This window comes from Carcharhinus amblyrhynchos, chromosome 6 (genome assembly GCF_965287045.1).
Source record: "Carcharhinus amblyrhynchos chromosome 6, sCarAmb.v2.hapA, whole genome shotgun sequence".
Taxonomy (NCBI): domain Eukaryota; kingdom Metazoa; phylum Chordata; class Chondrichthyes; order Carcharhiniformes; family Carcharhinidae; genus Carcharhinus; species Carcharhinus amblyrhynchos.
The window spans coordinates 75,149,168-75,175,668 of record NC_137329.1 but is presented as its reverse complement, the minus strand read 5'-3'; the positions used below and the strand labels follow the sequence as shown (position 1 = coordinate 75,175,668).

General features: G+C 42.3%; 1 protein-coding gene across 1 annotated transcript in view; it reads right to left on the bottom strand.

The window, feature by feature from the left end:
- Positions 1–11,573: 11,573 nt before the first annotated feature.
- Positions 11,574–26,501, bottom strand: part of tmtc1 (transmembrane O-mannosyltransferase targeting cadherins 1) — a 177,065-nt gene continuing 162,137 nt past the window's right edge. Inside the window, exons 16-19 of the mRNA XM_080190684.1 lie at positions 23,097–23,234; positions 21,201–21,323; positions 17,480–17,557; positions 11,574–15,212 (exon numbers count right to left, since the gene is read on the bottom strand). Of these exons, the coding sequence (XP_080046810.1) occupies positions 15,051–15,212; positions 17,480–17,557; positions 21,201–21,323; positions 23,097–23,234 (501 nt within the window). The 3' untranslated portion in view covers positions 11,574–15,050. The remainder of the gene's footprint in view (positions 15,213–17,479; positions 17,558–21,200; positions 21,324–23,096; positions 23,235–26,501) is intronic.

Here is a 26,501-nt window from a genome sequence, read left to right as displayed (position 1 = left end):
TTCGCTCAGACTTACACTGAGACGCCCTCACAATCTCCAGCAGGCATGACTGCAACCAGATGAATGTTGTGAGAGAATCTAACTCCTTCATTTCTGGTGTTAATGCTACCACAACCTTCGACTCTTTCGCAGGCGCATATCTGATAATGTTGCTTTCTGATCTGTCCAGGCAGTGGAACCATGGGGGCAAAATCATCTGGAGGGTCTCAGCTGCCTGCTGGAGAGCTGGTGAGACTCCCACATCCTTTGAAGATTTGAAGGAGGTTTTTAATGACCTAGTGGCTACTCTGCCAGGCTTTTGTGGCAATTGAGGCTCTTTCAGACATTCTGGGACACAATTAATTTACATTGTTTCAACCAGTACTTGTACAAAATTAAGCAAACACATAATATTACCAGGATTCATCTAGTGTTCAACAAATCATCAGAGTCAGTTGTAAAGAACAGTGGAAAGTAGAAGTGCCAGAATCAGGTAGGTCTTATTGTGACATTTTGTGTTCATTAAATTGGAATAAAGGAGACTGCAAGTACATTAAAATGTACTTAGCAATGAATGATACTAAGAACTATCCAACAGAATAAGATACAATTCTGAATCAATCCCAAATAAATCCGAATGAGTGACAATTGCAATTTCATCATAGACCACACTGTGGGTGGATATAAACACAAAGCTGCAAGACAAATCTATTCATATTCCCAGCTGTATTCCATCTGAAATGCTGAATCCCAATCTTTAACGACCTACCTGAGACATATTCAGCCGCCGAACCCATCGCCTGAGGCAGCAACAGCAAGGTGAACCTTATTATGCGCTGCATTCAATCAAGGATTGAGAATTTATGTAACCAAATTATAAGGGCACCAGCCTCCAGATGATTGAGAGACAATGTTCAGCCAATTAGCGCACTCCCCACCCAAATCCAAATCTCACCACTGGATTAGGGCAACAGTAAGTGGGCCAGGTGAGAGTGTTCAGTGCCACTTCCACTTCAGGCTAAATTACCCCAGACAAGTACTGAATGCACAGAATTGTAACCTGACCCTTTGACAAATCTTACACTTGCTGATCATAAAGCATGGGGAAACTGTGAGGAGTGTGGCTCTGTGACACAGGGAGGATTGAAACCGTATGGCAATGTATCATTATATTACATGACTTGCCCTATGCTCTGAAAAGGATTATAATCCTAGCATCTTTTTGGGGCTAATTTGGATCAGGATTCTCGGATGATCACCCTCAATTCAGGTCAAGAAAGATAGTCCTCACAGGCACTTAAGTGTGTCTGAAGAACTGATCTAACTCTCCCCACAGGAAAGGAATTGCCAGAGAATATTACTGTCCTCCGCATAGCTTCTTAAACAACTTTTAGCTAGATTATAATAACTAGGATATTGTATGGGTTGAAACATCTCTTATCAGCAATGTACCTAACCACTGATGAGTGTACTGAAATAGGTTTTCAAATCTGGATACAGAAGACTGTCTGAGACAATATATTTTCGAAATGATTCAAGAGTTTATTAAAGAACTGGACGTGTATTTCATTTTTGATAGCAATTTAATTGCAACATTTAATATTTCTAGGAAAGAGAACAATGTTGCTTCTATTAGAGAATCCAGCTCTTTTTAATGTCACAAAGAGATAGTTAAGATATCCATCAATATTCAAAGTAGCATCTACATTAAACTCCTGAGCAGAATGCTACCAAGTCTCACAAGATACTTCTATCCCAATTAAGGGGAAAACTATTATCATTACACTATAGCATATTTTTGCCTTGTGACTCGCTGGAGTGAATTCAACAAATCTAAAAATCCTACTGTGTAGTTCAATATTCATACACTAAAAGAGCTAAACCAACAAGAAACATGTTGAGCACAAATGCTGAACAACCTCATTTATTTTTGTCAACATCTTGTTGAAGTTTCAAAATTAGTGTGATATCAATTTGTAACCTGAATCAATATGTTACTTTGTATAATAAACTAACATGGCCAGATACCATTTTGAACTATTACATTTTAAATACTAAACAAATTACTGCATTATTGGAAACTAGACAGATTAGTCAAATAAAGAGCCTTTATTGTGAGACAATTAAAGAAAAGCAATGAATCAATAGAGCAGTAGTAAGGTTAGTAATATAACCTGCCGCACAAAATTTGTAATGTTTAATGTCTTATAATTACACGTAATTAACACTTAATTTGAAATACACTGACCATAAATCACGATAATTGTAAAATGATGTCTAACAAGTCAGTCTTGGAAGAAAGTCTTGAAGACCTTTGAAATGTTAAATCCTTGACAAGCTACATTCAATCAGGTAACGAATAATACTTTATTCAAGCTGCCTCATTTTATTTTAGTGAGCCTTTGTATTAAAACAGCAGGAAATGATAAATCAGTTGAGAGAGGACCTGGTGGCATAGTGGTAATATCAGTGGATAAGTAATCCAGAGACTAATTCTTAGGAACACAAGTTCAAATCCCACCATGACTACTGGTGGAAAGACTTAGTGAGTGTTAGATCAACCATGATCTTATTAAACAGTGGAGCAGGCTCAAAGGGCTGAATGGCCTATCCCTATTTCTTATGGTCAAATGTTAACCAATTATTGTTTGACACTTAAGCTACATTTCTTTTCTTGAGTTAGCCTAACAGAAGCCATTTCCTTAAAGTTGAGGCAACTGCACAATTAGATAAAACCAATGAAGTTAGATCTTATCTCATCATTGATGAATTATGGATCAATTAACTATTTCCAACATTATCTTTCAGGTACAAAATAAAGATTTCGAGAAGCCATTTTTGTTTGCACGTCATCCATGTTTTGGGATTATTGTTTCAAATTTTTGGCCTGATCAACCCAGGGAAGTTGTGAGAAGGTTATTCGATTGTTAAAGTTAAGTTTGCTCCTTTCACTGTTAATTTATATTTTCATAGAATCATAGAACTCTACAGTGCAGAAAGGGGGCCTTCGGCCCATCGAGTCTGTACCAAATTTTGCTGCTTATCTTTCTGATTTGTTATCTTTCTACCTTTTAATGAGTAGTAGATTTCTGAATTTAGCATTTGAAGTGTTCATCCTTGTTGGATTAGAGAACAGAATTTGATTTACAACTGGGAATTTATTGCAAATAACCTGTACACCATAAATCCAGTCAGAAGTTACAGCTAGTGATCACTTAATTGCAACAGTCAGTTTCTAGGATTCAATTAACAAGTTATTTCAGAACATCCTTATGGTTATCCATTGTTAGATTGTAGTATCTTACAATTTACCAGTGCTTTGCTGAGTTGATGTAAAAGCAAGTTCCTGCTTTTTTTTCAGAATTGCCTTGTGTTAGAGGATATGCCAGAGGATATTATTGTCCTTGAGCACACAATTATGCCCCTGCGTGTTTATAAACTTTTAAACCTTTGTCCAGCCGATTAACTTTGCTTTTAATTTTTAACCCCTACTTCAGAGGAGAATTGTTCCTTTAATCATGTAACTCCTTATTTATGGCTAGATTCTTTTATGGCTTCATATTTATAGCTGCATTCCTTAACAGCTCCAGCCATTATATGACCAACACATCCATCGTTGTGACACATTGCCTCCCTGCACTAATTGAAAAGTTAAAAAAAAGATTCATTACCCAAATGGATGATACTTGACTGTCAACAAAACAGCCCCTTTCCCCCAGTGTTCACTTTTTTATGTCTGATAAAGAGAAATGTTTAAATTAAATTGCAAAAGAATTCTAACTTTTTAAAATCTCCCTGTTTAATTTTTCTCCAGAGCTGCACTATCCTAGAAATTGGTCTTCAATTCCTTAGGACTCCAGGCCAGTCTTGAAGGCTTGCCACCCTAGACAGAGGAAAAGGACCTGTACAAATATATTCTAACTCTGAGAAAGTGTTAAAGCCTAATGAAATACAGCAAAGTGATTCACCTATGTTATAACTAAGTCCAATATATAATATATTCAGATAATGTTTAATTAACTACCTCTGGCGGATTCAGTTAAAATGAACCAAATAGTGATACTAACATTGAAGGGTTTTGAATTTTCAATTAATATCTGACACATATAAATAAGCGTCAAATAATGAATAAACAAAAGAAGCTGATTGATGGAAACAAGGAGCGTAAAAAATTTAAAAAACAGCCCCTAATATTAGTTTAATTTTATTTAAACAATTAGATTAATACATATAGCATGATTAGACAGGGATGGCAGTACAGGTGGTGTTCCACTGCAGCATTATGGGAGGTTGTGGGGACCATTGTGATCTCTGATGCAGTATGTGCCTGCTCCTTGAGTAGAGAAGATAACTAATAGCCCAGGTCACTGACTAGCTTATTTGACCTTGTGAAATAGCATACTTGACATCGTGAGGGTGGGGCAGGGCAGGGCAAATTGACATAATTTCTTGCAGCGTTCAAGAAAGCAGCTCACCACCACCTTCTCAAGGGCAATTAGGGGTGGGCAATAAATGCTGGCCTATGAGGCGACGCCCACATCCAGTAAATAAATTTTAAAAATATAAAAGCACTGGAGCATTCAAGGACTAGCAGCAGAGCAGTAAGAAATTGAGTTGCAGTTCAAATAAACAAACCTTATTAATAACGAGGCTTTGGCTGAGAGATTAATTTATGCTCTTGTAATTCACAGATCAAAAGGAACCACAAGTCTGGATATAAAGGCTTATAGAATTGAACATGAAACTGTTACTTGGTACATTTAATTGACTGGAGGGTAAAGATATTAACATGGGAACATTATATCTAGTGCTCTAGTATAATGTGAGCATGTCTATGTGTTTGGAATATTGGGATAACTCTGTGGTATAAGAATGATATAGACTGTATTCCGGTATAACTTTCATGTAAGATTTCAGGGCTAGGGTATGTATTTAAACTTTGCTTATTTTTGTATTTAATCCGAGCCAACAATGAAAGATTGTTTTAGAAGAAGTCTGTTTTAAATGTAATTGTTTTTTTTCCCCTAGATTTGATTTTCCTGATGTCAGTGGTACATATGTGTGGAAGCATTATTTTGCTTCAAGCACATTTCAAACTCAATGCCCATACAACACAGGCCAGGTTAAGCAACGCTTGTGTCACAGTGACCAGGATAACTAGGGAAGGGCTTGCATTAATGTTGTGCATTATCTCAAAGTGGTTCATAATCAATTTGTTTTTGAATTTCTTTCATTGACTTTATGTGGACAATTACAGAAAGCAATTCGACAGAAGGCGGTACAATGGCACAGTGGTTAGCACTGCTCCAAGGACCTGCGTTCAAATCTGGCCTCAGATGATGGACTATGTGGAGTCTGCATGTTCTCCCCGTGCCTTCTTGAACTGCTGCAGTCCATGCGATATAATTACATCCACAGTGTTTACCATTTTTGTAATGAAGATAAATCAAGCAGCACGATGGCACAGTGCTTAGCACTGTCGCCTCACAGCGCCAGGGATTGACGTTCGATTCCTAGCTTGGGTCACCATCTGTGTGGAGTTTGCACATTCTTCCTGTGTCTGCGTGAATTTCCTCTGGTGCTCTGGTTTCCTCCCACTGTCCAAAGATGTGTGGGATAGGTGGATTGGCTATGCTGAATTGCCCCTTAGTGTCAGTGGGGGATTAGTGGGGTAATGGGGGGGGTTATGGGGACAGAACCTGGGTGGGATTGTTGTCAGTGCAGGATCAAAGGGCCAAATGGCCTCCTCCTTCACTGTAGGGATTCTATGCCATAGCAGTGCCCCACTGACTTAAAGTGAGAGAACTGAAAGGCTATTGGTGCTAAAGAATGTAGGTCTTCTTCATTGAAGACACACGATCTTAATGTCGACATCAGGTCTCATCTGAGCCACAGCACCATTCCCAAATACTGCACTGTTGCATAGGAGCATAAGCTTCATTTCCAAATTCTGGAGTGGGGACTTTCAGGACAGAAATGTTACAATGCAGTCAGCGGCTATTTGTCCCACTGTGTCTGCACCAGCCGTCCAAAGGAGCATCATGATTTAGTGTCATTCCCTTACCTTTTCCCCAAACCTCTGACCTGACTAAAGTGCACGCAGACCCCAATAGTAATCCATGATAATTATTGGTTCAAAAGCTGATAAATTGTTTTATTCCAATTTGTAACGTTGTACAAGAGGACATTATGGATTGATTACTGCTTTAATCCCAGTAATAATTCCTGGCTCCCCAATAGTTGCATCACTGTGCTCAGGAGGCAAGCCAGGAAGCAAATGGGTGGTACAGTGGTTAGTACTGCTGCCTCACTGCGCCAGGGACCTGGGTTCAATTCCCAGTTTGGGTCACTGTTGGTATGGAGTCTGCATGTTCTCCCCATGTCTGCAAGAGTTTCCTTCAGGTGCTCTGGTTTTTTTTCCCACAGTCTTAAAGATGTGCTGGCAAAGTACATTTGCCCGAACAGGTGCCGGAGTGTGGCGACTCGGGGAATTTCACAGTAACTCCATTGTAGTGTAAGCCTTACTTGTGACTATTCCAGATTTAGGAAAGTAATACACTTCCTTGCAATGGAGGCATGAGGAGGAACCTTTTCAAGCACCAAGTGTTTATGATATGGAATGCACTGCCTGGGAATTGGATTATTATCTGAAAAGCAAGGATGTGTCAGGGGAATGGCACACAGTGCACTGCTCATTCTGAGATATGATAGCCGAATGGTCTCCTTTTGCTTCCCAGAGTCGAGATATATGGATGTGATAAATTGCGTGTCCATGCTTCACCCTGTAGCAGATATGCAGAAAGACTGAAGCACTTGGCAAACAATCGCTTGGACAAAAGTGTAAGTCGAAATAGAATATCACTCAGTAACTACAGACTGGGTTTAGAAACATGATCCTCTGAGACAAAATGCATCATTAATACCAGGTAGGATTTTTAAAATATAGAATGTTATATAAAACAATTCCAGGCTGTATAAGGCTCAGATTTGTTAAGAGGTTAAATAAACCACTAAGGAGTTAAACCAATTGTCAATCTGCATACATTTGTGTTTGATTAAAAACTCTTTTTTTGCAAATCTCTTGATTTTTAAGATATGACTATTTATTGGGATGTAATTTGGCAACTTCTTTCCCAGTTCTCCAAGCCCTTTATGAGATTACCCATCACCCATGCATGTACCTACCTTGTTCTGAGGCTTCCACCAACCTAAACTCTGTCTTAACTCCACAGGAGAGAATCCCAACTTGCAAGCTCTAAGCATCTTGCCAATACCCAGCCCCCCTCAAGGCTGCTCAGGTCAGCTACAATGCAGGCCTTCATGTCAAAACATCTTAAGCAGCAGCAGAAGGCAGCCTGAGATATGCGCTTAGTCATGAATAAGCTGTACAGCTGGCATACCTCTGACAAATTGCAGGGTGGAGGCATTTAAACATTAATGAATCTGTATCATTTGTCATCAGACTAGACTCCAAATGTCACAAAACATAATCAATGAGTTCTTAGGCCTAAGTATCTTAGAATTACAATGGTTCCAGGGATGTTTGATTATGTTAAAGACACGGTATTGCTGTTGTTTTCAGCCTTGTATTCTGCTGTTGTGACAATGTAGTTTATTATCCTGTTGGCTCTTGTTGCTTTTGATGCTTTTAACATCTCAATTACAGAATGTTCTACTCTCAGTGATGTTGCATGTTGAAAGCATTACAAAAGGAAATCAAGGCAAATCCTAACCAAACAGCTTGACTAATCTTCCCAATGCTTGGTAGGAAGGACTAAAGGCACTGGATACTGAAAAGACTATGGACCCTGACAATATTCCAGCAGTTAGACTGACTGACCATGTTAAATTGACCCTTAGTATCAGAGGAACTAGTAGGGTAAATACATGGGGGTTACAGGTGTAGCAACTGGCTGGGATTGTTGTCAGTGCATATTCAATGGGCCAAATGGCCTCCTCCTGCACTGTAAGGATTCAGATATTCCAGAGATGAGGTGAGATTGACATCACAGCATTTGGCCAAGTATGGCATCAAGGAGCCCTAGCAAAACTGGTGTCAGTGAGAATCAGGGGAAAACTCTCCACTGGTTGGAGTCACGTGTGGCACAAAGGAAGATTGTTGTATTAGTTGGAGGTCAATCATCTCAGTTCTCGGAAATCACTGCAGGTGCTTCTCAGGGTAGTGTTCAAGGCCCAACTATCTTCAGCTGCTACGTCAATGACCTTCCTTCCATCATAAGATCAGAAGTGGGGATGTTCGCTGATGGCTGCACAATGTTCAGCACCATTTGCAATTCCTCAGATACTGAAGCAATATCTAATGTCGAAATGCAGCAAGACCTGGGCAACATTCAGGCTGGAGCTGAGAAGTGCAAGTAACATGCATGCCACACAAGTATATGACAATAACCATCTCCAAAAAAAGAGAATCTAACCATCACCCCATGACATTCAATAGCATTACTATTGTTCAATTCCCTTCCCAATCAATACCCTGGGGATTACCATTGACCAGAAACTGGACAATGGCATAGAAATACTCTAATTACCAGAGAAGGTCAGAAACTAGGAATCCTCCAGCTATTAACTCACCTGACTCCTCAAAGTATGTCCACCATCTACAATGCACAAGTCAGCAGTGAAATGGAATATTATCCCCTTGCCTGGATGAATACAGGTCTAATAACACTCAAAGAGCTCAACACCATCCAGGACAAAGCAGCCTGCTTGATTGGTATTCCATCTGTAAACATTAAATTCCTCCACGACTGATGAACAGTGGTAGCCATGTATATCATCTACAAGATGCACTGCAGCAACTCACCAAGATTCCTTAGGTAGCGCCTACTAAACCCATAACCACTATCATCTAGAAGGACAAGGACAGCTGATGTCTAGGAACACCACACCTGGAGGGTGCCCTCCAAGTCACTCTCAAACCTGACTTAGAAACATATCACTCTTCCTTAATTGTCCTCCCTAACAGTACTGAGGGTATACCTACACCCAAGGAACTGAAGCAGTTCAAGAAGGCAACTTAGCACCACCTTCTCAAAGACAACTTGGGGTGGGCAATAATTGCTGGCTTAGCCAGTAATACCTACATCCAGTAACTGAGTAAAAAAGGACAATATCTGTGCTGAGTATTTCCAATGTTTTCTGTTTATACTTCAGGTTAGAAAAGAGGGAGAGTTAACTCTTCACAGCAAAATAACCTTTCATCAGAACTTGCAGCCCTAAATAAGGTGATTTTGCTTCATTGACATTCAATTTGAAGGGCTTTGGAGGCAGTGGTGTCGTGTAATGTCATTGGACAGAAATCAGGGTAATGCTGTCAGGACCCGGGTTCAAATCTAGATAGTAAAATTTGAATACAATAAGAGCTAGAATTAAAAATCTAATGATGATAATGAAACCATTGCCAATTGTCATAAAAGCCCATCTGGTTCATTAATGTCCTTTAGGGAAGGGAATCTGCTGTCCTTACCTGGTCTGGTCTGGCCTACGTGACTCCAGGCCCATAGCAACGTGGTTGACTCTCAACTGCCCTCTGAAATGGCCTAGAAAGCCACTCAGTTCAAGGGCAATAAGGGGTGGGTAAAAGTGCTGGCCTAACCAGCAATGCCCACATCCCATTAATGAATTTTTTAAAATATTATATATATATAATTGAGGAAGAGACAATTATGTTCCAAATTTATTCTAAATCAATTGGTCTTCATTATGTCTTATTTTCCATTGGTTAGATCAAAACCATGCTTTGATGGCATTGGCTTCATCACCTTTCAAAGGGGATAAGTGGTATGCTGAGGAAGCCAATTACATTTTTTTATATACAAATTGATCTCTCCGCACTGCCAAACTTACCGCAATGTCCAGAGATTGGATGTGCAGAGACACTTTCCAGTTTAGAGAGAGTGAGGGCTCTTTGAAGTAGCTCTGGAAATAAGTGTGAAAAAAGGTTTCCGAAGCAACAGTCGTGAATTTCTTCTCCCTTTCTACTTACAGTGACATATTGTACACATTCAAAATGTAAACTGAGTGCCGGAAACAGCCCTCACACATGCGTCTGCGTTTTATAAGTATCAGTCATTGCTGAGAGTGGTACCATTCTTGCCCGAGTCAGAAGGTTTTGCAGGAAAGTCTTATTTGCAGAACTTGAGCACATAATCCAGGTGAGCACTTGAATGCAAAGCTGAATGAGTTATTACTGCACTGTCAGAGGTGTCAGGTTTCTGATGAAACATTAAACTCAAGTCCAACTGCCCTCCGAGGTGGAAATAAATTATTCCCTGGTGCTGTTACGGAAATGAAGCCTGGAGCTTTCCCATTTATCCCTCAATGTTTTTTCCTCTTTTACAGAACATGGGCGTAGCTGGCTAGGCCAGCATTTATTGCCCATCCCTAATTGCCCTCAAGAAGGTAGTGTTGAGCTGCAGTCCCTGAGGTGTAGGTACATGTAAAAAACGTTTGGTATGTTGTTCATTTGTTCAGCTAAGCAGATGTCATCCAAAACTCTACGGCTCAAGTCCTTAATTGTGCCAAATCCATTCATCAATCACTCCTGTGTTCACTGACCTACACCGGTTCATTGTCCAGCAATGCCTCAATTTTGAATTTCTCACCCTTGTTTTTAAGCTGCTGTATTGTGTCATCCTTCTCTATAATTGCCAGCCCCATAACTCTCAGACCAATCTGTGCTCCTGTAATTCTGGCCTGTTGAGCATCCCTGACTTTATTCATCTGGTGGCCATGCCCTCAGTTGTCTAGGACTTAAACTCTGGAACTCCCTCCACTTCTTTACCTTGTTTTGAAATGAGCTTTTTTGACCTTCCTTCCTCTCTCTTTGACCAAGCCTTTGTCTTGATTCAGTGTCAAATTTTGCTTTATAACATTCCTGAGAAACACCTTGGCATGTAGTATGTTAAAAGTGTGAAATAAATAAATGTTGTATTTCATTGCTGTTTGAGGGACCTTGCTGTGCGCCAATTGGCTGCCACATTTCCCACAATTCAATAAAGTACTTAACCGTCTGAAAAGCAGCTAGGGCTGGCCTGGGGTCATCATGGAGCCGGGAACTGGTCATTTATGGCACAGGAGGCCATTTGGCCCATCAACATCATGCCAGATTTCCAACTTCAGCCTAACCCAGCTAAGGGCTCTCTTCTCCCAATGTTCTCACTCGGTCTCAACATGAAACAAAGTGACTCAGAGGTCAATGCGAATTGCCACAATATGGTAGTCTGAGAATGACTGATACATCATGAGGAGCTTTACATTGCTACAGAATTAAGCACATGGGATGTACTGGGCAAGAAATGACCAAGATCCATCAAGTTTACCTTCTACAATCCTGTTGCATAATCTGCTAATAATGGAATTGTTGACAATTCACGGTAATCTGTCTCTATCAATTAATCTCCAATAGATGTGCCATGTTTCCTCACATTATAACAGTGACTACACTTCCAGAGAACTTTGTGTGCGCTTAGGGCCATCCTGAAAGAGGTCACTTAAATGCAAGTTCTCACTTTCTTTCCTAATGCAGATGGACACCATTTTATACTGGGAAAAAAAATGCTTGGATATGCCAGTGTGTGTCAAGGATTTTACTTCCACAAGGTTAACAGCAGTCAAGTACATGTGTGATGTCAGAGAGGAAACTTCAATAATTAGACATGCAACTGAATTCATACCAATTTTGATGAATTAAATGGTTCAACTTGCTGGTTCAGCACATTGCATGGCCTCTCTTCTGGTGTTTAATCATTGTATGTGCATAAATTTAAATACAAAAAGCTTGTGTGTCTGCCAGCATACCATTTTGAGAAAGAGAAAATGGAAAGCAGTTCAACCGAATGGTGGCTGATGGTGAGTCGTCATAGCACATTTAACAAAGGATATCTGTTATGAAGTTATTCGTTCAAATCGGCATACGATTCGCAGTAAACCAACAACTGAACAGTTAAGCTGTTCAAGATACATTGTATATTTATGAGCTTAAATGCAAACACTTTGCAAATTAATGAACTGCAATAAACACAACTTTGTCACAAAATGGAGGACTGCACCAATGTACCAAGATCAAAGCAGTTCATATAGAATGCCCCGTACAATCTCCAGCCTCTTTTGAATCTGGCAGGATTATCAATAAATGTTAATGAATTACAAATGCTGCCAGACTTGCTGAGTTTTTCCAGCATTTTCGATTCTTGTTTCAGATTCCAGCATCCGTCATATGTGAGACGGGGTCCAGGTTTTGCAAGGGTAGGTAGTGCCTAGAGTCTAGAGATTGAACAGTAGGATAGGGTCCAATGGTTAAACAGTCAGAATCAACACAAGAATGTAAATAGGAGCAGGAGAAGGCCATATGGTCCCTTGATTTTGCATTATTTAATTGAATCCTGGCTGAATTTCTGCATCAACTTCACATTTTCACCCTATCCCACATTCCTTCACTTTGCACTGCTTCCATCACTCTAAAAGCCTTTCAACGCAAAGGGGTTCAGCACAAACTTTGTCACATTTTACCATGCATCACACTTCCAGTTGATGGGCAGAAAGTCAAGTTCCTGTAAAATTCCTGGGAGGCTCGATGGTACAAAGCCTCCTCGTGTTTTTCATGCACAGTGGCTTTCACCTGAGGTGAGACCAAATATTCCAGTCCTGTTCCCAGAGACCCATCACAGAATACTCAAAGTCCCAAGCTTAGTGACGCTTCTCATTTCAATTTTATATAATCTCTGCATTTATAATGAATAGGCTCAGTGTATGTATAATGCATATAATGCACGCCAACACTTCATTATCTTCTACACATATAGCAATAATGGCATATATTATAGCTTTAATACTTATTATTCATAAATAAATTATATATTTAATGTAAAAATAGAGATACTTAAACATGTTTGCAATAGAACTGCAGTTTAGATGGCAAGGTTCACAGGTAACATTTAGATTAAATGAAAAATCTAAACCTTGCATGACCCGACAATAGTCAATTATTTGCCGGCGTGATTAACATTTCCAGCGCTGCCACTTTCATCTTATCACCACGTTAAGATTTTGAGTCATGCTTTTGTTCAATCTGACTTCTGAAAGGCTGGCGTGGTTTTGAAGACCAGAGCAGGGAGTCTGTGGTGCGAATTGGGCAGGTGGAGGGTCAGTGTGGGAACAGATTGGTGGTGGGCTGGTTGAGGGCTGGTGAGAGATGGCAGGGATGTGGAGGAATCAGCAGGGCCAAGACGATCCACTTCTCGGGAACGATTTCTGCAGTGTCACAGTGCCATGACAAAGCTGTGCCAGCATGTCCAATGACAATAGGTACGAGCCAGATTTAAAAGGGCTACTCATAGAGGAAGGACTCTGCCCATGGAAATTACACATCATTTTCATATTGCCATTGCATTGGAGATGTGGAAACAAATTCTCATTAAATAGGGGATATTTCTAATGCTATCTATAAGAGCCCATTAGCATTGATCTTAACCCCTCTGTTAAAACAAAACAATTCTGCCAATTTTCTTCACTCCCCTCTTGAAGCTGTTGGCCACCTTCCAGTTCTACTGGGGTACTCTAAGAATTCTGTCCAATGTACATTTATTCATTGTGGAGGCAATGGTGAAGTTAGCCTTTCAAGATTCAAGGACCAGCCCTACCCAGGTGCTAGCAAAGTTCAGCAGAGGACATTCAGGACCACAGATGGCTATCCATTTCCATTTTGTCCACGGCTACTGTAACTTCAGACACTGACCTTCTTGCTGCCACAAAGAGAAATAATTCTTTTCCCCTTTAATTTTAAGTACCTAGAGGGAAATTTACCCATTAATGAGAATGCTGCCAATTCTCTCTTTAAAACAGTAATTCATATTTCTTTGTACATGTTTTATTACAGAGAACTCAACATGATGAGTTAATGTGTGGGGAATCAGTATGAAGACTGAGATCAATAACAGTGCCACCACTACAACAGTAGATCATCAGGACTACTGTCCATTCGTCGCAAAACAGGCAGATCAGAAACGCTCTTCAGCTTCTCATCACTCATTCATCTCGAGAGATCAATGGCTCCACAACCTTCTTTTTCAATGTCCTATCTGGAAATACAACACTCCTTTGCTCCTGCATCAAACTCAAATTGGTTTACCCTTGTTTCGGGCATGTGAACTTAAGTCGGTTCTAAACCTACACTGTCATTTGTCCTAGTCACCCAAAGACCCTTGAGCTCAGGTGATCACATTTCACCCCATGTGTAAGACTTTAACTGAGCCTGGACAGAAGGCAGTCCTTGCCAATCTCACAACTTTTACCCATGTTCCGGTTTAAAAGCAACACGCTTCCATGAATTTGTTGTCTGCCTCGTCCTTCAATGACGAATCTTATTCCTAACATCTCCACTGTGTTGGCTTGTTCAGAAAAGAAACAATTGTGATTATCGGAGGATAAGCACCCACATGCTGAACATGGTCATTTGTACTGATTGACTTGTAAAGAATGTTGTGCTTCTGACAAGTTTCAATGCTGCACATTACTCATTTTGATACATCTACAAGGGGCTGGTAAGGTTACAGAGCAGGAAGTCACACACTCTCATCAATCAACTTGATTTGATACCGACTGGAGCAAAGGGACACACTGCGGAATTCTATACTGTAACTAGTTTCTGACTATTTGGTAAATAATTTCTTTTTGGTAAACAGGGAGATGAATTAATTAAGTTTTGTCAGAGCTTGCCTTGTGCAAGCCACGAGAATCACTGCAGGTTGGGTTAAGAGGGGTGGTAGGGGTTGCAGTTACTTGGGCAACACCAAATAAATGAAGGAAGGAATTCAATAAATGAACCCAAGAGGCTAAAGATGTTGCAATAACCAATTGCAATGCAAATGTTTGAGTTTAGATGAATTGCAACAGCTTCCAGCTGTAAAACTATGTTCACGATCAACATATCCTGGTTTCCTTCACAGTAGAAAGATTCCTTTGTTACTCCGGACGTCCAGGGTTCTACGGGAATCAATGTACTTTCCCCTCTTGCTCTGTCACATGGAAGTGGAGAGCAAGCCATTCCTCTGTCACCTTGTGCTTGGTTCAAGAGGGTTCTCCTCATCCCTTCTTTCCCCTTGCAACTTCTTCTCCAGACGGTCCAGTTTACCAAGGTTTTCTCGCAGAATCTTGCTATTTGGTACAAGCTCTAGAGCCTTTTCGTAATATTCACGTGCCGCTTTATAGTCACCCTGTGAGATTAGAACACCAAGATGGACATTAAATGAAGCCACAGATTAGAATCGAAGTCCACACACACAAACAAACAAAAATTGTACTCGGGCAGATAAACAGCAGATAGACCCGAGGTAAGCAAACATTATACATGGTGGGTAATACCATAGAACACCTATAGTGCAGAAAGTGGCCATCCGGCCCATCAAGTCTGCACCAACTCTCCAAAACAGCATTTTATCCAGGACCTCCCCTCCACCCTATCCCCATAACCCCGCACATTTCCTATTCCACCTAATCTACAACATCTTTGGACACTGAGAGGCCATTGAGCATGGCTATTCAACCAAACCTACACATCTTGGGACAGTAAGGGACAATTTAGCATAGCCAATCCACCTAACCTGTACATCTTTGGACTGTGGGAGGAAACTGGAGCACCCGGAGGAATCACAAGCAGACAAGGGGAGAACGTGTAAATTCCAAACAGACAATGATCCAAGGCCAGAATTGAACCAGGTTCTTGGGGTTCTGAGGCAGTAGTGCTAACCACTGTGCCACCACAGCTTGACTTTCAACCTTGAACTTTGAGCCAATATCACCAGTGTCCTGTCCCAAATGTAAAGGCCTTGCACTCTCGCATGGTTAACTTACTGCAGACAGTAGCAGTTGGTTCAGCATCATTAACTAAAATTTAACATCAGGTTAAGACTGAAACAGGCATTGGCCAAAGTAGAAGATGATGCACACAGTAACTGGTCAAGCTATACCCCATTTCCTTTCACTTATAGGAAGATCCATAATTCATGTGCATAGTCACACACATGTGCAAGCACACAGCAACACATGTATACAGACCCACAAATACAGTAATCCATACAAATTAGCCTCGAGTAGGCCATTCAGTCCTTCAATCCTACCATTTAATAAGATCATGGCTAAGCTGATTGTAACCTCAAACCTGCATTCCTGCCTGTCTCCAACAACCTTTCACCCCCTTGCTTATCAAGAATTTACCCCAAAAATACTCAAAGACTGTTTTCTTTTGAGGAAGAGAATTCCAAAGACACTCAACCCTCAGAGAAAAAAAATTCTCCTCATCTCTTGTCTTAAATGGGTGGCCCTTTTTTTTAATAGCAGCTTGGTTCTAGATTCTCCCACCATGAAACATCCTTTCCATATCCACCTGTCAAAATCCTTCAGGATTTTATATATTTCAATCAAGTCACTTCTTACTCATCTAAACTCCAGTGGATACAAGTCTAGCCTGTCCAACCGTTCCTCATAAGGCAACTTGCCCATTCCAGGCATTAGTCTAGTGCCACTTACCTGAACTGTTTCCAGCACATTTACATCCTTCCAATGCAGTACAGAGGACTCCAGATGTGGAGTCCTGTGTAAAATCTGAATTTGACATCTATTCACTAAGCCTTTAAAAACATAAGTAAGTGGAGCAGGAATAGATCATACAGCCACCATGTCTGTTCCGTAATTCAATACAATCAGGGCTGATCTTTGCCTCAGCTCCACTTACATGCTCCCCATAGCCCTTATGAGGGACGAAAAATCTGTGTATCCCAGCCATAAATGTATTTAATGATGGAACACTCAATCTTCTGGGGTACAGAATGCCAAAGAACCATAATCCTTTGAGTGGAAGCAATTCTCCCCATTTCAGTCCTAAATGATTGTCCCTTATTCGGAGGTGACATCCAGACTTTGCAGCCAGGAGAACCAAGCTCTGAGTGTTTCAATGAGATGGCCTCTCATTCTTCTAAACTCTGGGGAAAATAGACTTAATTTACTCAGCCTCTTATCATAGGACAATCACCTCATCCCAGGCACCTATCGAAAGAACCTTCACTGTACCACCTTTAATGCAAGCATATCCTTCCTTAAATATGGAGACAAAAATTACAGAGTATTCCAGATGTGATCGCACCAAAGCCATGGACAGTTAAAGCAAGACTTCTTTATTCTTGTACTCTAATCTGCTGGCAATAAAGGCCATTTGCCTTCCTAATTGTTTGCTGTACTTGTAGATTAATTTCCTGAGTTCCTTCAACAAGCACACCCAAGGCCTTCATCATTTTAAAAAACTATTGGCTTTTTTGTTCTTACAACCTAAGTGAACAACCTCACGTTTCCCCATATTATAATTCACCTTGCTGGCAGAGACAAGGAAGTAACTGATGAAAGGCTTGCGGATTCTAAAGTGTTTGATGAAGCTTTTTTCAGTTGTTTAAGTAGCATTGCCAAGTTGAAGCATGCTTTTTCTACTGACCTTTATGTGCCGGATGCCTCCCATGTTCATCCAAGCCTGGGACAGATCTGGACTCAACTCTACCGCCTGCTTATAGCTCTGTGTGTTTGAAAACAGTAAAACATACAAAACACACATTTTAGAGTCACAGCAAAAATTCTGAATGCAGAAAGATAAATTCTAAGATCCCCTTCTGCCCACAGACATGTGGGATCTCCACAACCTGCCCCCACCTCACTACATCTCATCAACGTCCACCCAAAATCTGCCAACCCACCCTCCAATGTCCATCATCTTCCTTCAAACTCCATCCAACCCTCCAATCTCTCAACCACCCCACCTCCCCCCACCCTCCCTCTTTCCCCATCGTCTCCTCCATCAACCTTCACATTTACCATCTTCCAATTCTCCCCATCCCCACTCCAACCTCCCCCCCACCTCCCTCTAACCTCCCCTCCAACCTGCCCCCTCCATCCAACTTCCTGTCCTTTTGGCATCTCACTCTTGGGCCTTGATTAAAAGGCTTACATTTGGCTGATATTTAGCAATGCTGATTTTCTTATTTTGTTACTAATCTTTCTTCCTTCTCTGCCAGCTCATGCTAAGGTTCTCCATCTGGTATCTCACCCACCTGCCCTTGCATGAATGCAGAGAGGGTTACCCAATTGATTGGGATATTACAATCAGACATGGTCTGTTCCTCACCCAATACCTTCCAACAGGAATAACTGGATAGCGATTGGAAACATGAAGCGTTCTCTCTCTACTCAGGGATTCAGACTGGTAAGTGACTCTAGTTTAATGGCCAATTCAGGGAAGGGTTTTGTTGTGTCATTGAGGAATTATCCTTCACTAAGTTGTTAGTCTTGGCTGAATGGCTGGACTCTTACCTCCAAGGTCAGAGGAACAGCCATTTAAATCCCATTCTGAAATCTCCAGAATTATAGCTAGGCTGGTACACCAATCCAGTACTGATGCAATGCTGCAGAAGCAGAGATACTGTATTTTGGATGTGGACATACAAGATCCAAGTGCATGATTCAAAGGAGAACAGGGGAGTTCTCTCTGGTGGCCCAGCCAATATTTATCCTTCAAATAACGTCAGACTATCTGACTATTATCATGTTTGTGTTTCTGGGAGCTTGCTGTGCACAAACTGGCTGCCACATTTTCTATATTACAACATTTCAAAAAGTATTTAATTGGCTGTGAAGCACTTTGGAGAATCCTGAAGGATGCCAAATAATGCAAGTTTATTTTTTTAGAATAACTGCACTGTGTATTGTCAGTGCAGAGAATTTCATTCCAGAGACTCTTTCATTGTGTCAGCTGAATCTGCAAAGGGCCAGAATGGCCTTTCAGATTCCGAGATGGCTGATTCAATGCAGGCAATGTACAGCTCAATCTCACCGACAAGTTAATGGACTTCAGTGAGGTGTTGTGTTAGAAACACCAGCGATACAAAGAAAGCACCTTTCTTAACCAATGACATCTTTTGGCAATTTTACAGCCAATTACATACTTTTCAAGGGTAATCACAGATGCCACATAGGAACAGGGCAACCAATTTGCACACAGAATCTAGCCATCTCCCCTTGATATTCAATGGCAAGCCCATCATGGAATTACCTACTATGGGTGTTACCACTGAGCAGAAACTGATCTGGACTAACCATTTCAATACTGTGGCTTCAAGAGCAGGTCAGACCTGGAATTCTGCAGCAGGTAACTCACTTTCTTACTCCCCAAAGCCTGTCACCATCCACAAGGCGCAAGTCAGGAGTGTGATGGAATACTCTCCCCTTGCCTGGACGAGTACAGTTCCACCAACATTCAAGAAGCTCAACACCATCCAGGACAAAGCAACCTGCTTAGCACCCCATCCTCCACCTTCCAACATTCACTCCCATCACCAGTGATGCACGTTGGCAGCTCTGTGTGCCAGCCTCAAGATGTACTGCAGCAACTCACCAAGGTTCCTTAGGCAGCATCTTCCAAACCCACAACCATACCCATCTAGAAGGACAAGGGCAGCTGATGTGTGGGAACACCACCACCTAGAAGTTCCCCTCCAAGTCACTCAATATCCTGATTTGGAAATATATCATCATTCCTTCACTGTCACTGGGTCAAAATCCCAGAACTCCCTCCCTACCAGCACTGTGGGTGTATCTACACCACATGGACTGCAGCTGTTCAAAAAGGTGGCTTACCACCACTTCCTTAAGGACAATTAGGGATGGCTAAACCAGTATTGCTCAATCCCAAATGCCAACTTCCAAGACAGCAATGTGATAATGACAAGATAAGTTGTTATTCTGATGCTGATTGAGGGGTGAATATTGGCTAGGACACAGTGTATGTCTCCAAAATTCTACAGGTCCTGGAAATCTAAAATAAGAACACAAAATGGTGGGAATACACAGCAGGTTTGGCAACATCTCTGGAGACAGAAGCATAGCAAATGTTTCGGATTGTGATAAGAACATAAGAAATAGGAGCAGGAGTAGGCCATCTAGCCCTTCGAGCCTGCCCCGCCATTCAATAAGATCATGGCTGATCTGAAGTGGATCAGTTCCACTTTCCCGCTTTCTCCCCATAACCCTTAATTCCCCTGTCTATCAGAAACCTATCTACCCGTGATTTAAATATATTTAGTGAGGTAGCCTCCACCACTTCAACGGGCAGAGAATTCCAGAGATTTACCACCCTTTGAGTGAAGTTCCTCCTCAACTCTGATCTAAACTGCCCCCCACTTATCTTGAGGCTGTGTCCTCGAGTCCTGCCACCCTTTCTAAGAGGGAAGAATCTCTCCACCTCTACCCTATCCATCCCCTTCACTATCTTATACATCTCTATAAGATCCCCCCCTCATCCTTCTAAACTCCAACTAGTACAGACCCAATCTTTAATCAGAAAGATGACTTAAGTTCAACCACGGCACTTTCACGTTCACCTGTGAGGGGAGGTGGGGTCTTGGTTTAAAACTTCTTCCTCTGCCCAGTGCTCCTTTAGATTGAAGTGTCAGGCTAGGTTTGTGTCTTCAAGTCCTGGTGTAGGGTTTGAACCCGCAGCTTTGGGTCAGGGGCAGAAATGTTACCATCTGGCCATAGCTGACCATCCCCTCAGCAGACCTGTACTCAAGGTGGATCCGCTGAACACGCTGTTTACAGTGACACCTACTGGAATGCGTGCAGCTTTGAACAATAAGTGAAGACGGGAGTAAATACAGTTGTCCGGCCTTTCCCAGTCAAATGGCCTCCAACATCTTGGAGAGCTTTTTTTGAGTCAACAAACTCAGAACAAGAGGGGAGGAAAATAATGGGGAAAGGATGTTAAGAGAAACATAAATTAAGGAAACGTGAACAAGAAGCAGGAGTAGGCCATTCAGCTGCCTGAACCCCTTTTTATTCTTGTACTGTAATCCCCACTCATTAAAGACCAACACAACCTTCTCTGATATGCTTCCACTGCATTTACATCCTTCCTTACATAAGGTTCTCCAAACATGATCTCATTAGTGTGCTCTATAACAGAAGCATAACCTCCCCATTTTTGCATTCAAATCCCCTTGCAGTAAGTAAATTCTGAGCTTTCCTAGTTATTTGCTGTACATACAGACCAGCCTTTTGTGATTCACACACCAGGACACCCATAGTTCGAACACATTTCATAAATTCAATATCTAGACCCAAATGATAGAGTGTGTGAACTGCATATCATTGTTAGATAAATACTGCACCTCAAATGCCACATCCAGCCGGTTCAGCTCCCTGAGGAGATTTCCTTCTGAAAAATAAAGTTCTGCAAGGATTTTTGGGTCTTTGGGTTTCATTTGGACGGCCTTTTTCACAGCGACAAGCGCCTGGGTGGGAGAGAGGGACAGATTGTGAGCACTCATCCCTTTGTCATCGAATAATTAAGAAATTACAAACAACGACATAATAAAGAATCCAAATTCTAAGCATAAGTACACGCACATAAACAAGCACATGCATAAAAACAGACACACATATAAAGAGACACGTATGCATATACAGACACACAAATGCACTTAAACATGTGTGCATGAATACATGCACATAAACACATGCTTATGAACGCACACTGACACATCACACATACTGGCACTCATGCATGCAGATACACAATCATGAACAGAAACACAGTGATATATGGATAAACAAAGACATTCAAGAATACTTACTCATGTATAAACAGACACATGCAGGCACACACACACAAACAGACACACAGATATACATGAATAAACAGCCCTGCACACACATAAACAGACACGTGTAGATATGTACACACAAACAGACACACAGATGTACGTACACATAAATAGACATATTCAAATATACACACACGTGCATAGACATAAACAGCTAAACACACCTATATGAACACATACATAAACAGACACACATGCATAAATACACCAATATATAAACAGGCACAAAGAGATATATGCAAAAACAGACATACACTAAACACAATGCCACACACAAGTACAAACACAGTGCAGGTACGCATGCAGAAAAGACATGCTGAAATTCACACACATTATCAGACACATGCAAAAACAGACATGCACACCAAGGATAATTAAACTGCTGAATATTGTTCATTACATTTATTTCCACCTGAATAATAAAGAATGTTTCTTGACAGTCTGCACAGTTCATGATTTTATTTATTTTTCTCATCCTCCTACCAGTGTACTCCCCTCATTTTTGGCAGGACCGAAAGCTCTATTGTTTTATCACTAAGAGAAAAGATCCCACAGTCCAGCCCCATGTTGTCCTCATGGTGAAACATGCCCACTTTTGGGATGGAAGGGAAGAGTGTAAAATTGTACGGACAGAATTCCCCTCCAGAATGCCATCTGTCCCGACTTGGTAGTGACTGTGCATGGGGGAAGGCAAAGTCTCGGAGGGGAAGCCCATCCTTTCCCTACTTTAAATCCTTAAGTGGCTACTCAGTGGCTACCTTAAGGCCTTTTCTCCCCAGCCTTGGACAACAGTTCAGCACGGAAATAATCAAAGTTTGACCTCAGGTGGGAAAGGAAGCTCCATCAGAAGCCCCCTTCTGATGGTGATCGGGGTTGGGGGGCATTGCCCTCCCCATCTTGACAACTTATGGACATCCCTCCCCCAACTTGGTCTATTCCCCAAGAACCTCCCTCCTGACTCTTAAAATATTTCCAAACCTCCCTATCCTGGTACCCCTGCCACTTAGCTTTCCTCAGGTTCCTGGGACTGAGTTCCATGCAGTTCCCTGCAATACTTCCTCCAAGCACTGCAGTGCTCCGCCTGGAGGGATTGGAGAGCTATCTTTCCAAGATGGGACTTACTTTCGGGTGAGGGCAGAAGTCCCAATTTATGCCAGTCAACATTTGATAGAGCACAGATTGGCAAAGTGACAGCTGGAGTTGGTGGGAATGTGTTCCCCACTAATACTTTGGATGGCAAGGATCCAGAAAATTGAGGCCAATGTAAACTTGATGTGAAATGCAGAATCTTATTATGTTTCCATAAAACCACAGCAACAGTTGTTCACTTCATTCATAAGCTGGTTTGCAGTTGTTTGCTACAATACACTCGGGCATGTTTTAATAAGGATTGATCCTTACCTCCTTGTGGTTGCCCTTTTTGCTGTGAATAACAGACAAGAGGCGTTGACACTCCAGGCAATCACTTCTTTCACTCGCTACTTGATTAATGAGTTTCTCAGCTTCTCTGGCTCTGCCAGCCACAGACAGGACTTGGGCCTAGCAAACAAATTGAGTAGACAGGAGTTAATGTGCAACATTCCTGTCTTAGAGAATAGAGTAAGAAATCTCACAACACTAGGTTAAAGTTCAACAGGATAGAATCATAAAATCTACAGTGCAGTACAATCTACAGTCAGTACAATCTACTGTGCAATCTACACTCATTTGGCCCATCGAGCCTGCACCAATAAAAATCCTATCTAGGTCCTATCCCCGTAACTCCACGTATTTACCCTACTAATCCCCCTGACACTAAGGGACAATTTGTCATGGCCAATCAATATAACCCGCACATCTTTGGACTGTGGGAGGAAACCAGAGCATCCGGAGGAAACCTCTGGGACCTCTGCTGTTTGTGATATATATACATGATTTGGAAGAAGATGTAGCTGGTGTGATCAGTAAGTTTGCAGACGGCACAAAGATTGCTGGACTTGCGGACAGTGATGAACATTGTCAGAGAATACAGCAGGATATAGATAGGCTGGAAAATTGGGCGGAGAAATGGCAGATGGAATTTAATCCAGATAAATGTGAAGTGATGCATTTCAGTAGAACTAATGTAGGGACGAGCTATACAATAAATGGCAGAACCATCAGGAGTATAGACACACAGAGGGACCTGGGTGTGCAAGTCCACAGATCTCTAAAGGTGGCAGCACAGGTGGAGAGGGTGGTGAAAAAGGCATATAGCATGCTTGCCTTTATTGGATGGCGCACAGAGTATAAAAGTTGGCATATGATGTTGCAGCTACATAGAATGTTGGTTAGGTCACATTTGGAATACTGCGTCCAGTTCTGGTCACCACACTACCAGAAGGACATGGAGGCTTTGGAGAGAGTACAGAGAAGGTTTACCAGGATTTGCCTGGTATGGAGGGTCTTAGCTATGAGGAGAGATTGGGTAAACTGGGGTTGTTCTCCCTGAAAAGACGGAGAATGAGGGGAGACCTAATAGAGGTGTATAGAATTCTGAAGGGCATAGGTAGGGTGAACAGTGGGAAGCGTTTTACCAGGTCGGAGGTGACGAACACAAGGGGTCACAAGTTCAAGGTTAAGGGGGCAAGGTTCAATACAAATGTCAGGGGGACGTATTTTACACAGAGGGTGGTGGGGGCCTGGAATGCACTGCCAAGCAAGGTGATTGAGGCAGACACGCTGGGATTATTTAAGACTTATCTAGATAGCCACATGAACAGACTGGGAATAGAGGGATACAAACGAATGGTCTAGTTGGGCACATGAGCAGCGCAGGCTTGGAGGGCCGAAGGGCCTGTTCCTGTGCTGCACTGTTCTTTGAAACCCATGCAGACATGGGGAGAACATGCAATCCTCACACAGACAGTGACCCGAGGCCAGAATTGAACCTGGGTCCTCGCACTGTGAGGCAGGAGTGCCAACCGCTGTACCATCGTGCTGCTTTATCCTAGAGAATAGAGAAAGAACATAAGAACATAAGAAATAGGAGCAGGAGTAGGCCATTTAGCCCCTCGAGCCTGCCCTGCCATTCAATAAGATCATGGCTGATCTGTCGTGGCTCAGTTCCACATTCCCGCCCTCTCCCCATAACCCTTAATCCCCTCTCTTATCAAAAACCCATCAACCCGCGTCTTAAAAATATTGAGCGAGGCAGCCTCCACCACTTCAACGGGCAGAGAATTCCAGAGATTCACCACCCTTTGAGTGAAGAAGCTCCTCCTCAACTCCGTTCTAAACCGCCCCCCCTTTATCCTGAGGCTGTGCCCTCTAGTCCTACTGCCCTTTGAGCAGGAAGAGCCTCTCCACCTTTATCCTATCCATCCCATTCAACATCTTATACGTCTCAATGAGATCTCCCCTCATTCTTCTAAACTCTAACGAGTACAAGCATAGTTTATTCAGCCTCTCCTCATAGCTCAATCCCCTCAACTCTGGAATCAGCCTAGTAAACCTCCTCTGCACTCCCTCCAAGGCCAAAATATCCTTGCGTAAGTGCGACGACCAAAACTGCACACAGTACTCCAGCTGCGGCCTCACCAATGCCCTATACAGCTGCAGCAAGACCTCCCTACTTTTATATTCAATCCCCCTCGCTATGAAGGCCAGCATCCCATTTGCCTTCCTGACCACCTGCTGCACCTGCAAGCTGGGTTTTTGCGACTCATGCACAAGGACCCCGAGGTCCCTCTGCACCGTCGCACGCTGCAGTTTTTCGCCACGCAAGTAATAGTCCTTCCTACCATTCTTCCTACCAAAGTGGACCACCTCACCCTTGCCAACATTAAATTCCATTTGCCAGTTCCTGGCCCATTCGCCCAGCCTATCTAGATCCTTCTGCAGACTCTCCACACCCTCCGTGCAATTTGCTGTTCCACCAATCTTGGTGTCATCAGCAAATTTCGACACCATACACTTGGTTCCCTCCTCCAGATCATCTATATAAATGGTGAATAGCTGAGGCCCCAGCACCGACCCCTGGGGCACTCCACTAGTCACCAACCACCAATCCGAATAGCACCCATTGACCCCCACTCTCTGCCTCCTATTTGACAGCCAATCCTCTATCCACACTAACACCCTACCCCCAACCCCATGCCCCCTGACCTTCTGCAATAACTTCTTGTGAGGCACCTTGTCAAACGCCTTCTGAAAATCAAGAAAGACCACATCCACTGGCTCTCCTCTATCCACCGCCCTAGACACATCCTCATAGAACTCCAATAAGTTCGTCAGACACGACTTCCCCTTAACGAAACCGTGCTACGTCTGCTCTACCAAACAATTCTCCTCAAGATGCCTTGCTATTTTTTCCTTGATCACGGATTCTAACATTTTTCCTACAACAGACGTTAAACTAACCGGCCTATAATTCCCTGCCTTTTGCCTGCCACCCTTCTTAAACAACGGCGTAACATTAGCCGTTTTCCAATCTTCCGGCACTTCCCCGGAATCCAGCGACGTTTGGAAAATAATCACCAAGGCATCCACTATCACCACCGCCATTTCCTTCAGAACCCTTGGATGCATTCCATCCGGTCCTGGGGACTTGTCCACAATCAGTCCCTCCAGTCTGTCGAGCACTGCCTCTCTAGTAACAATAATGTCATTCAGGCCCTCCACTCCTACCAGCTTTCCATCGCTAACACCCGGCAAATTACTCACGTCCTCCTCCGTGAAGACCGAAACAAAAAAGTTATTCAAGACCTCAGCCATTTCCCCATCTCCTACCACTAAGTCCCCCCTCTCATCCCCTAAGAGAATACAACAGGCCACAGTCTTTGGTAA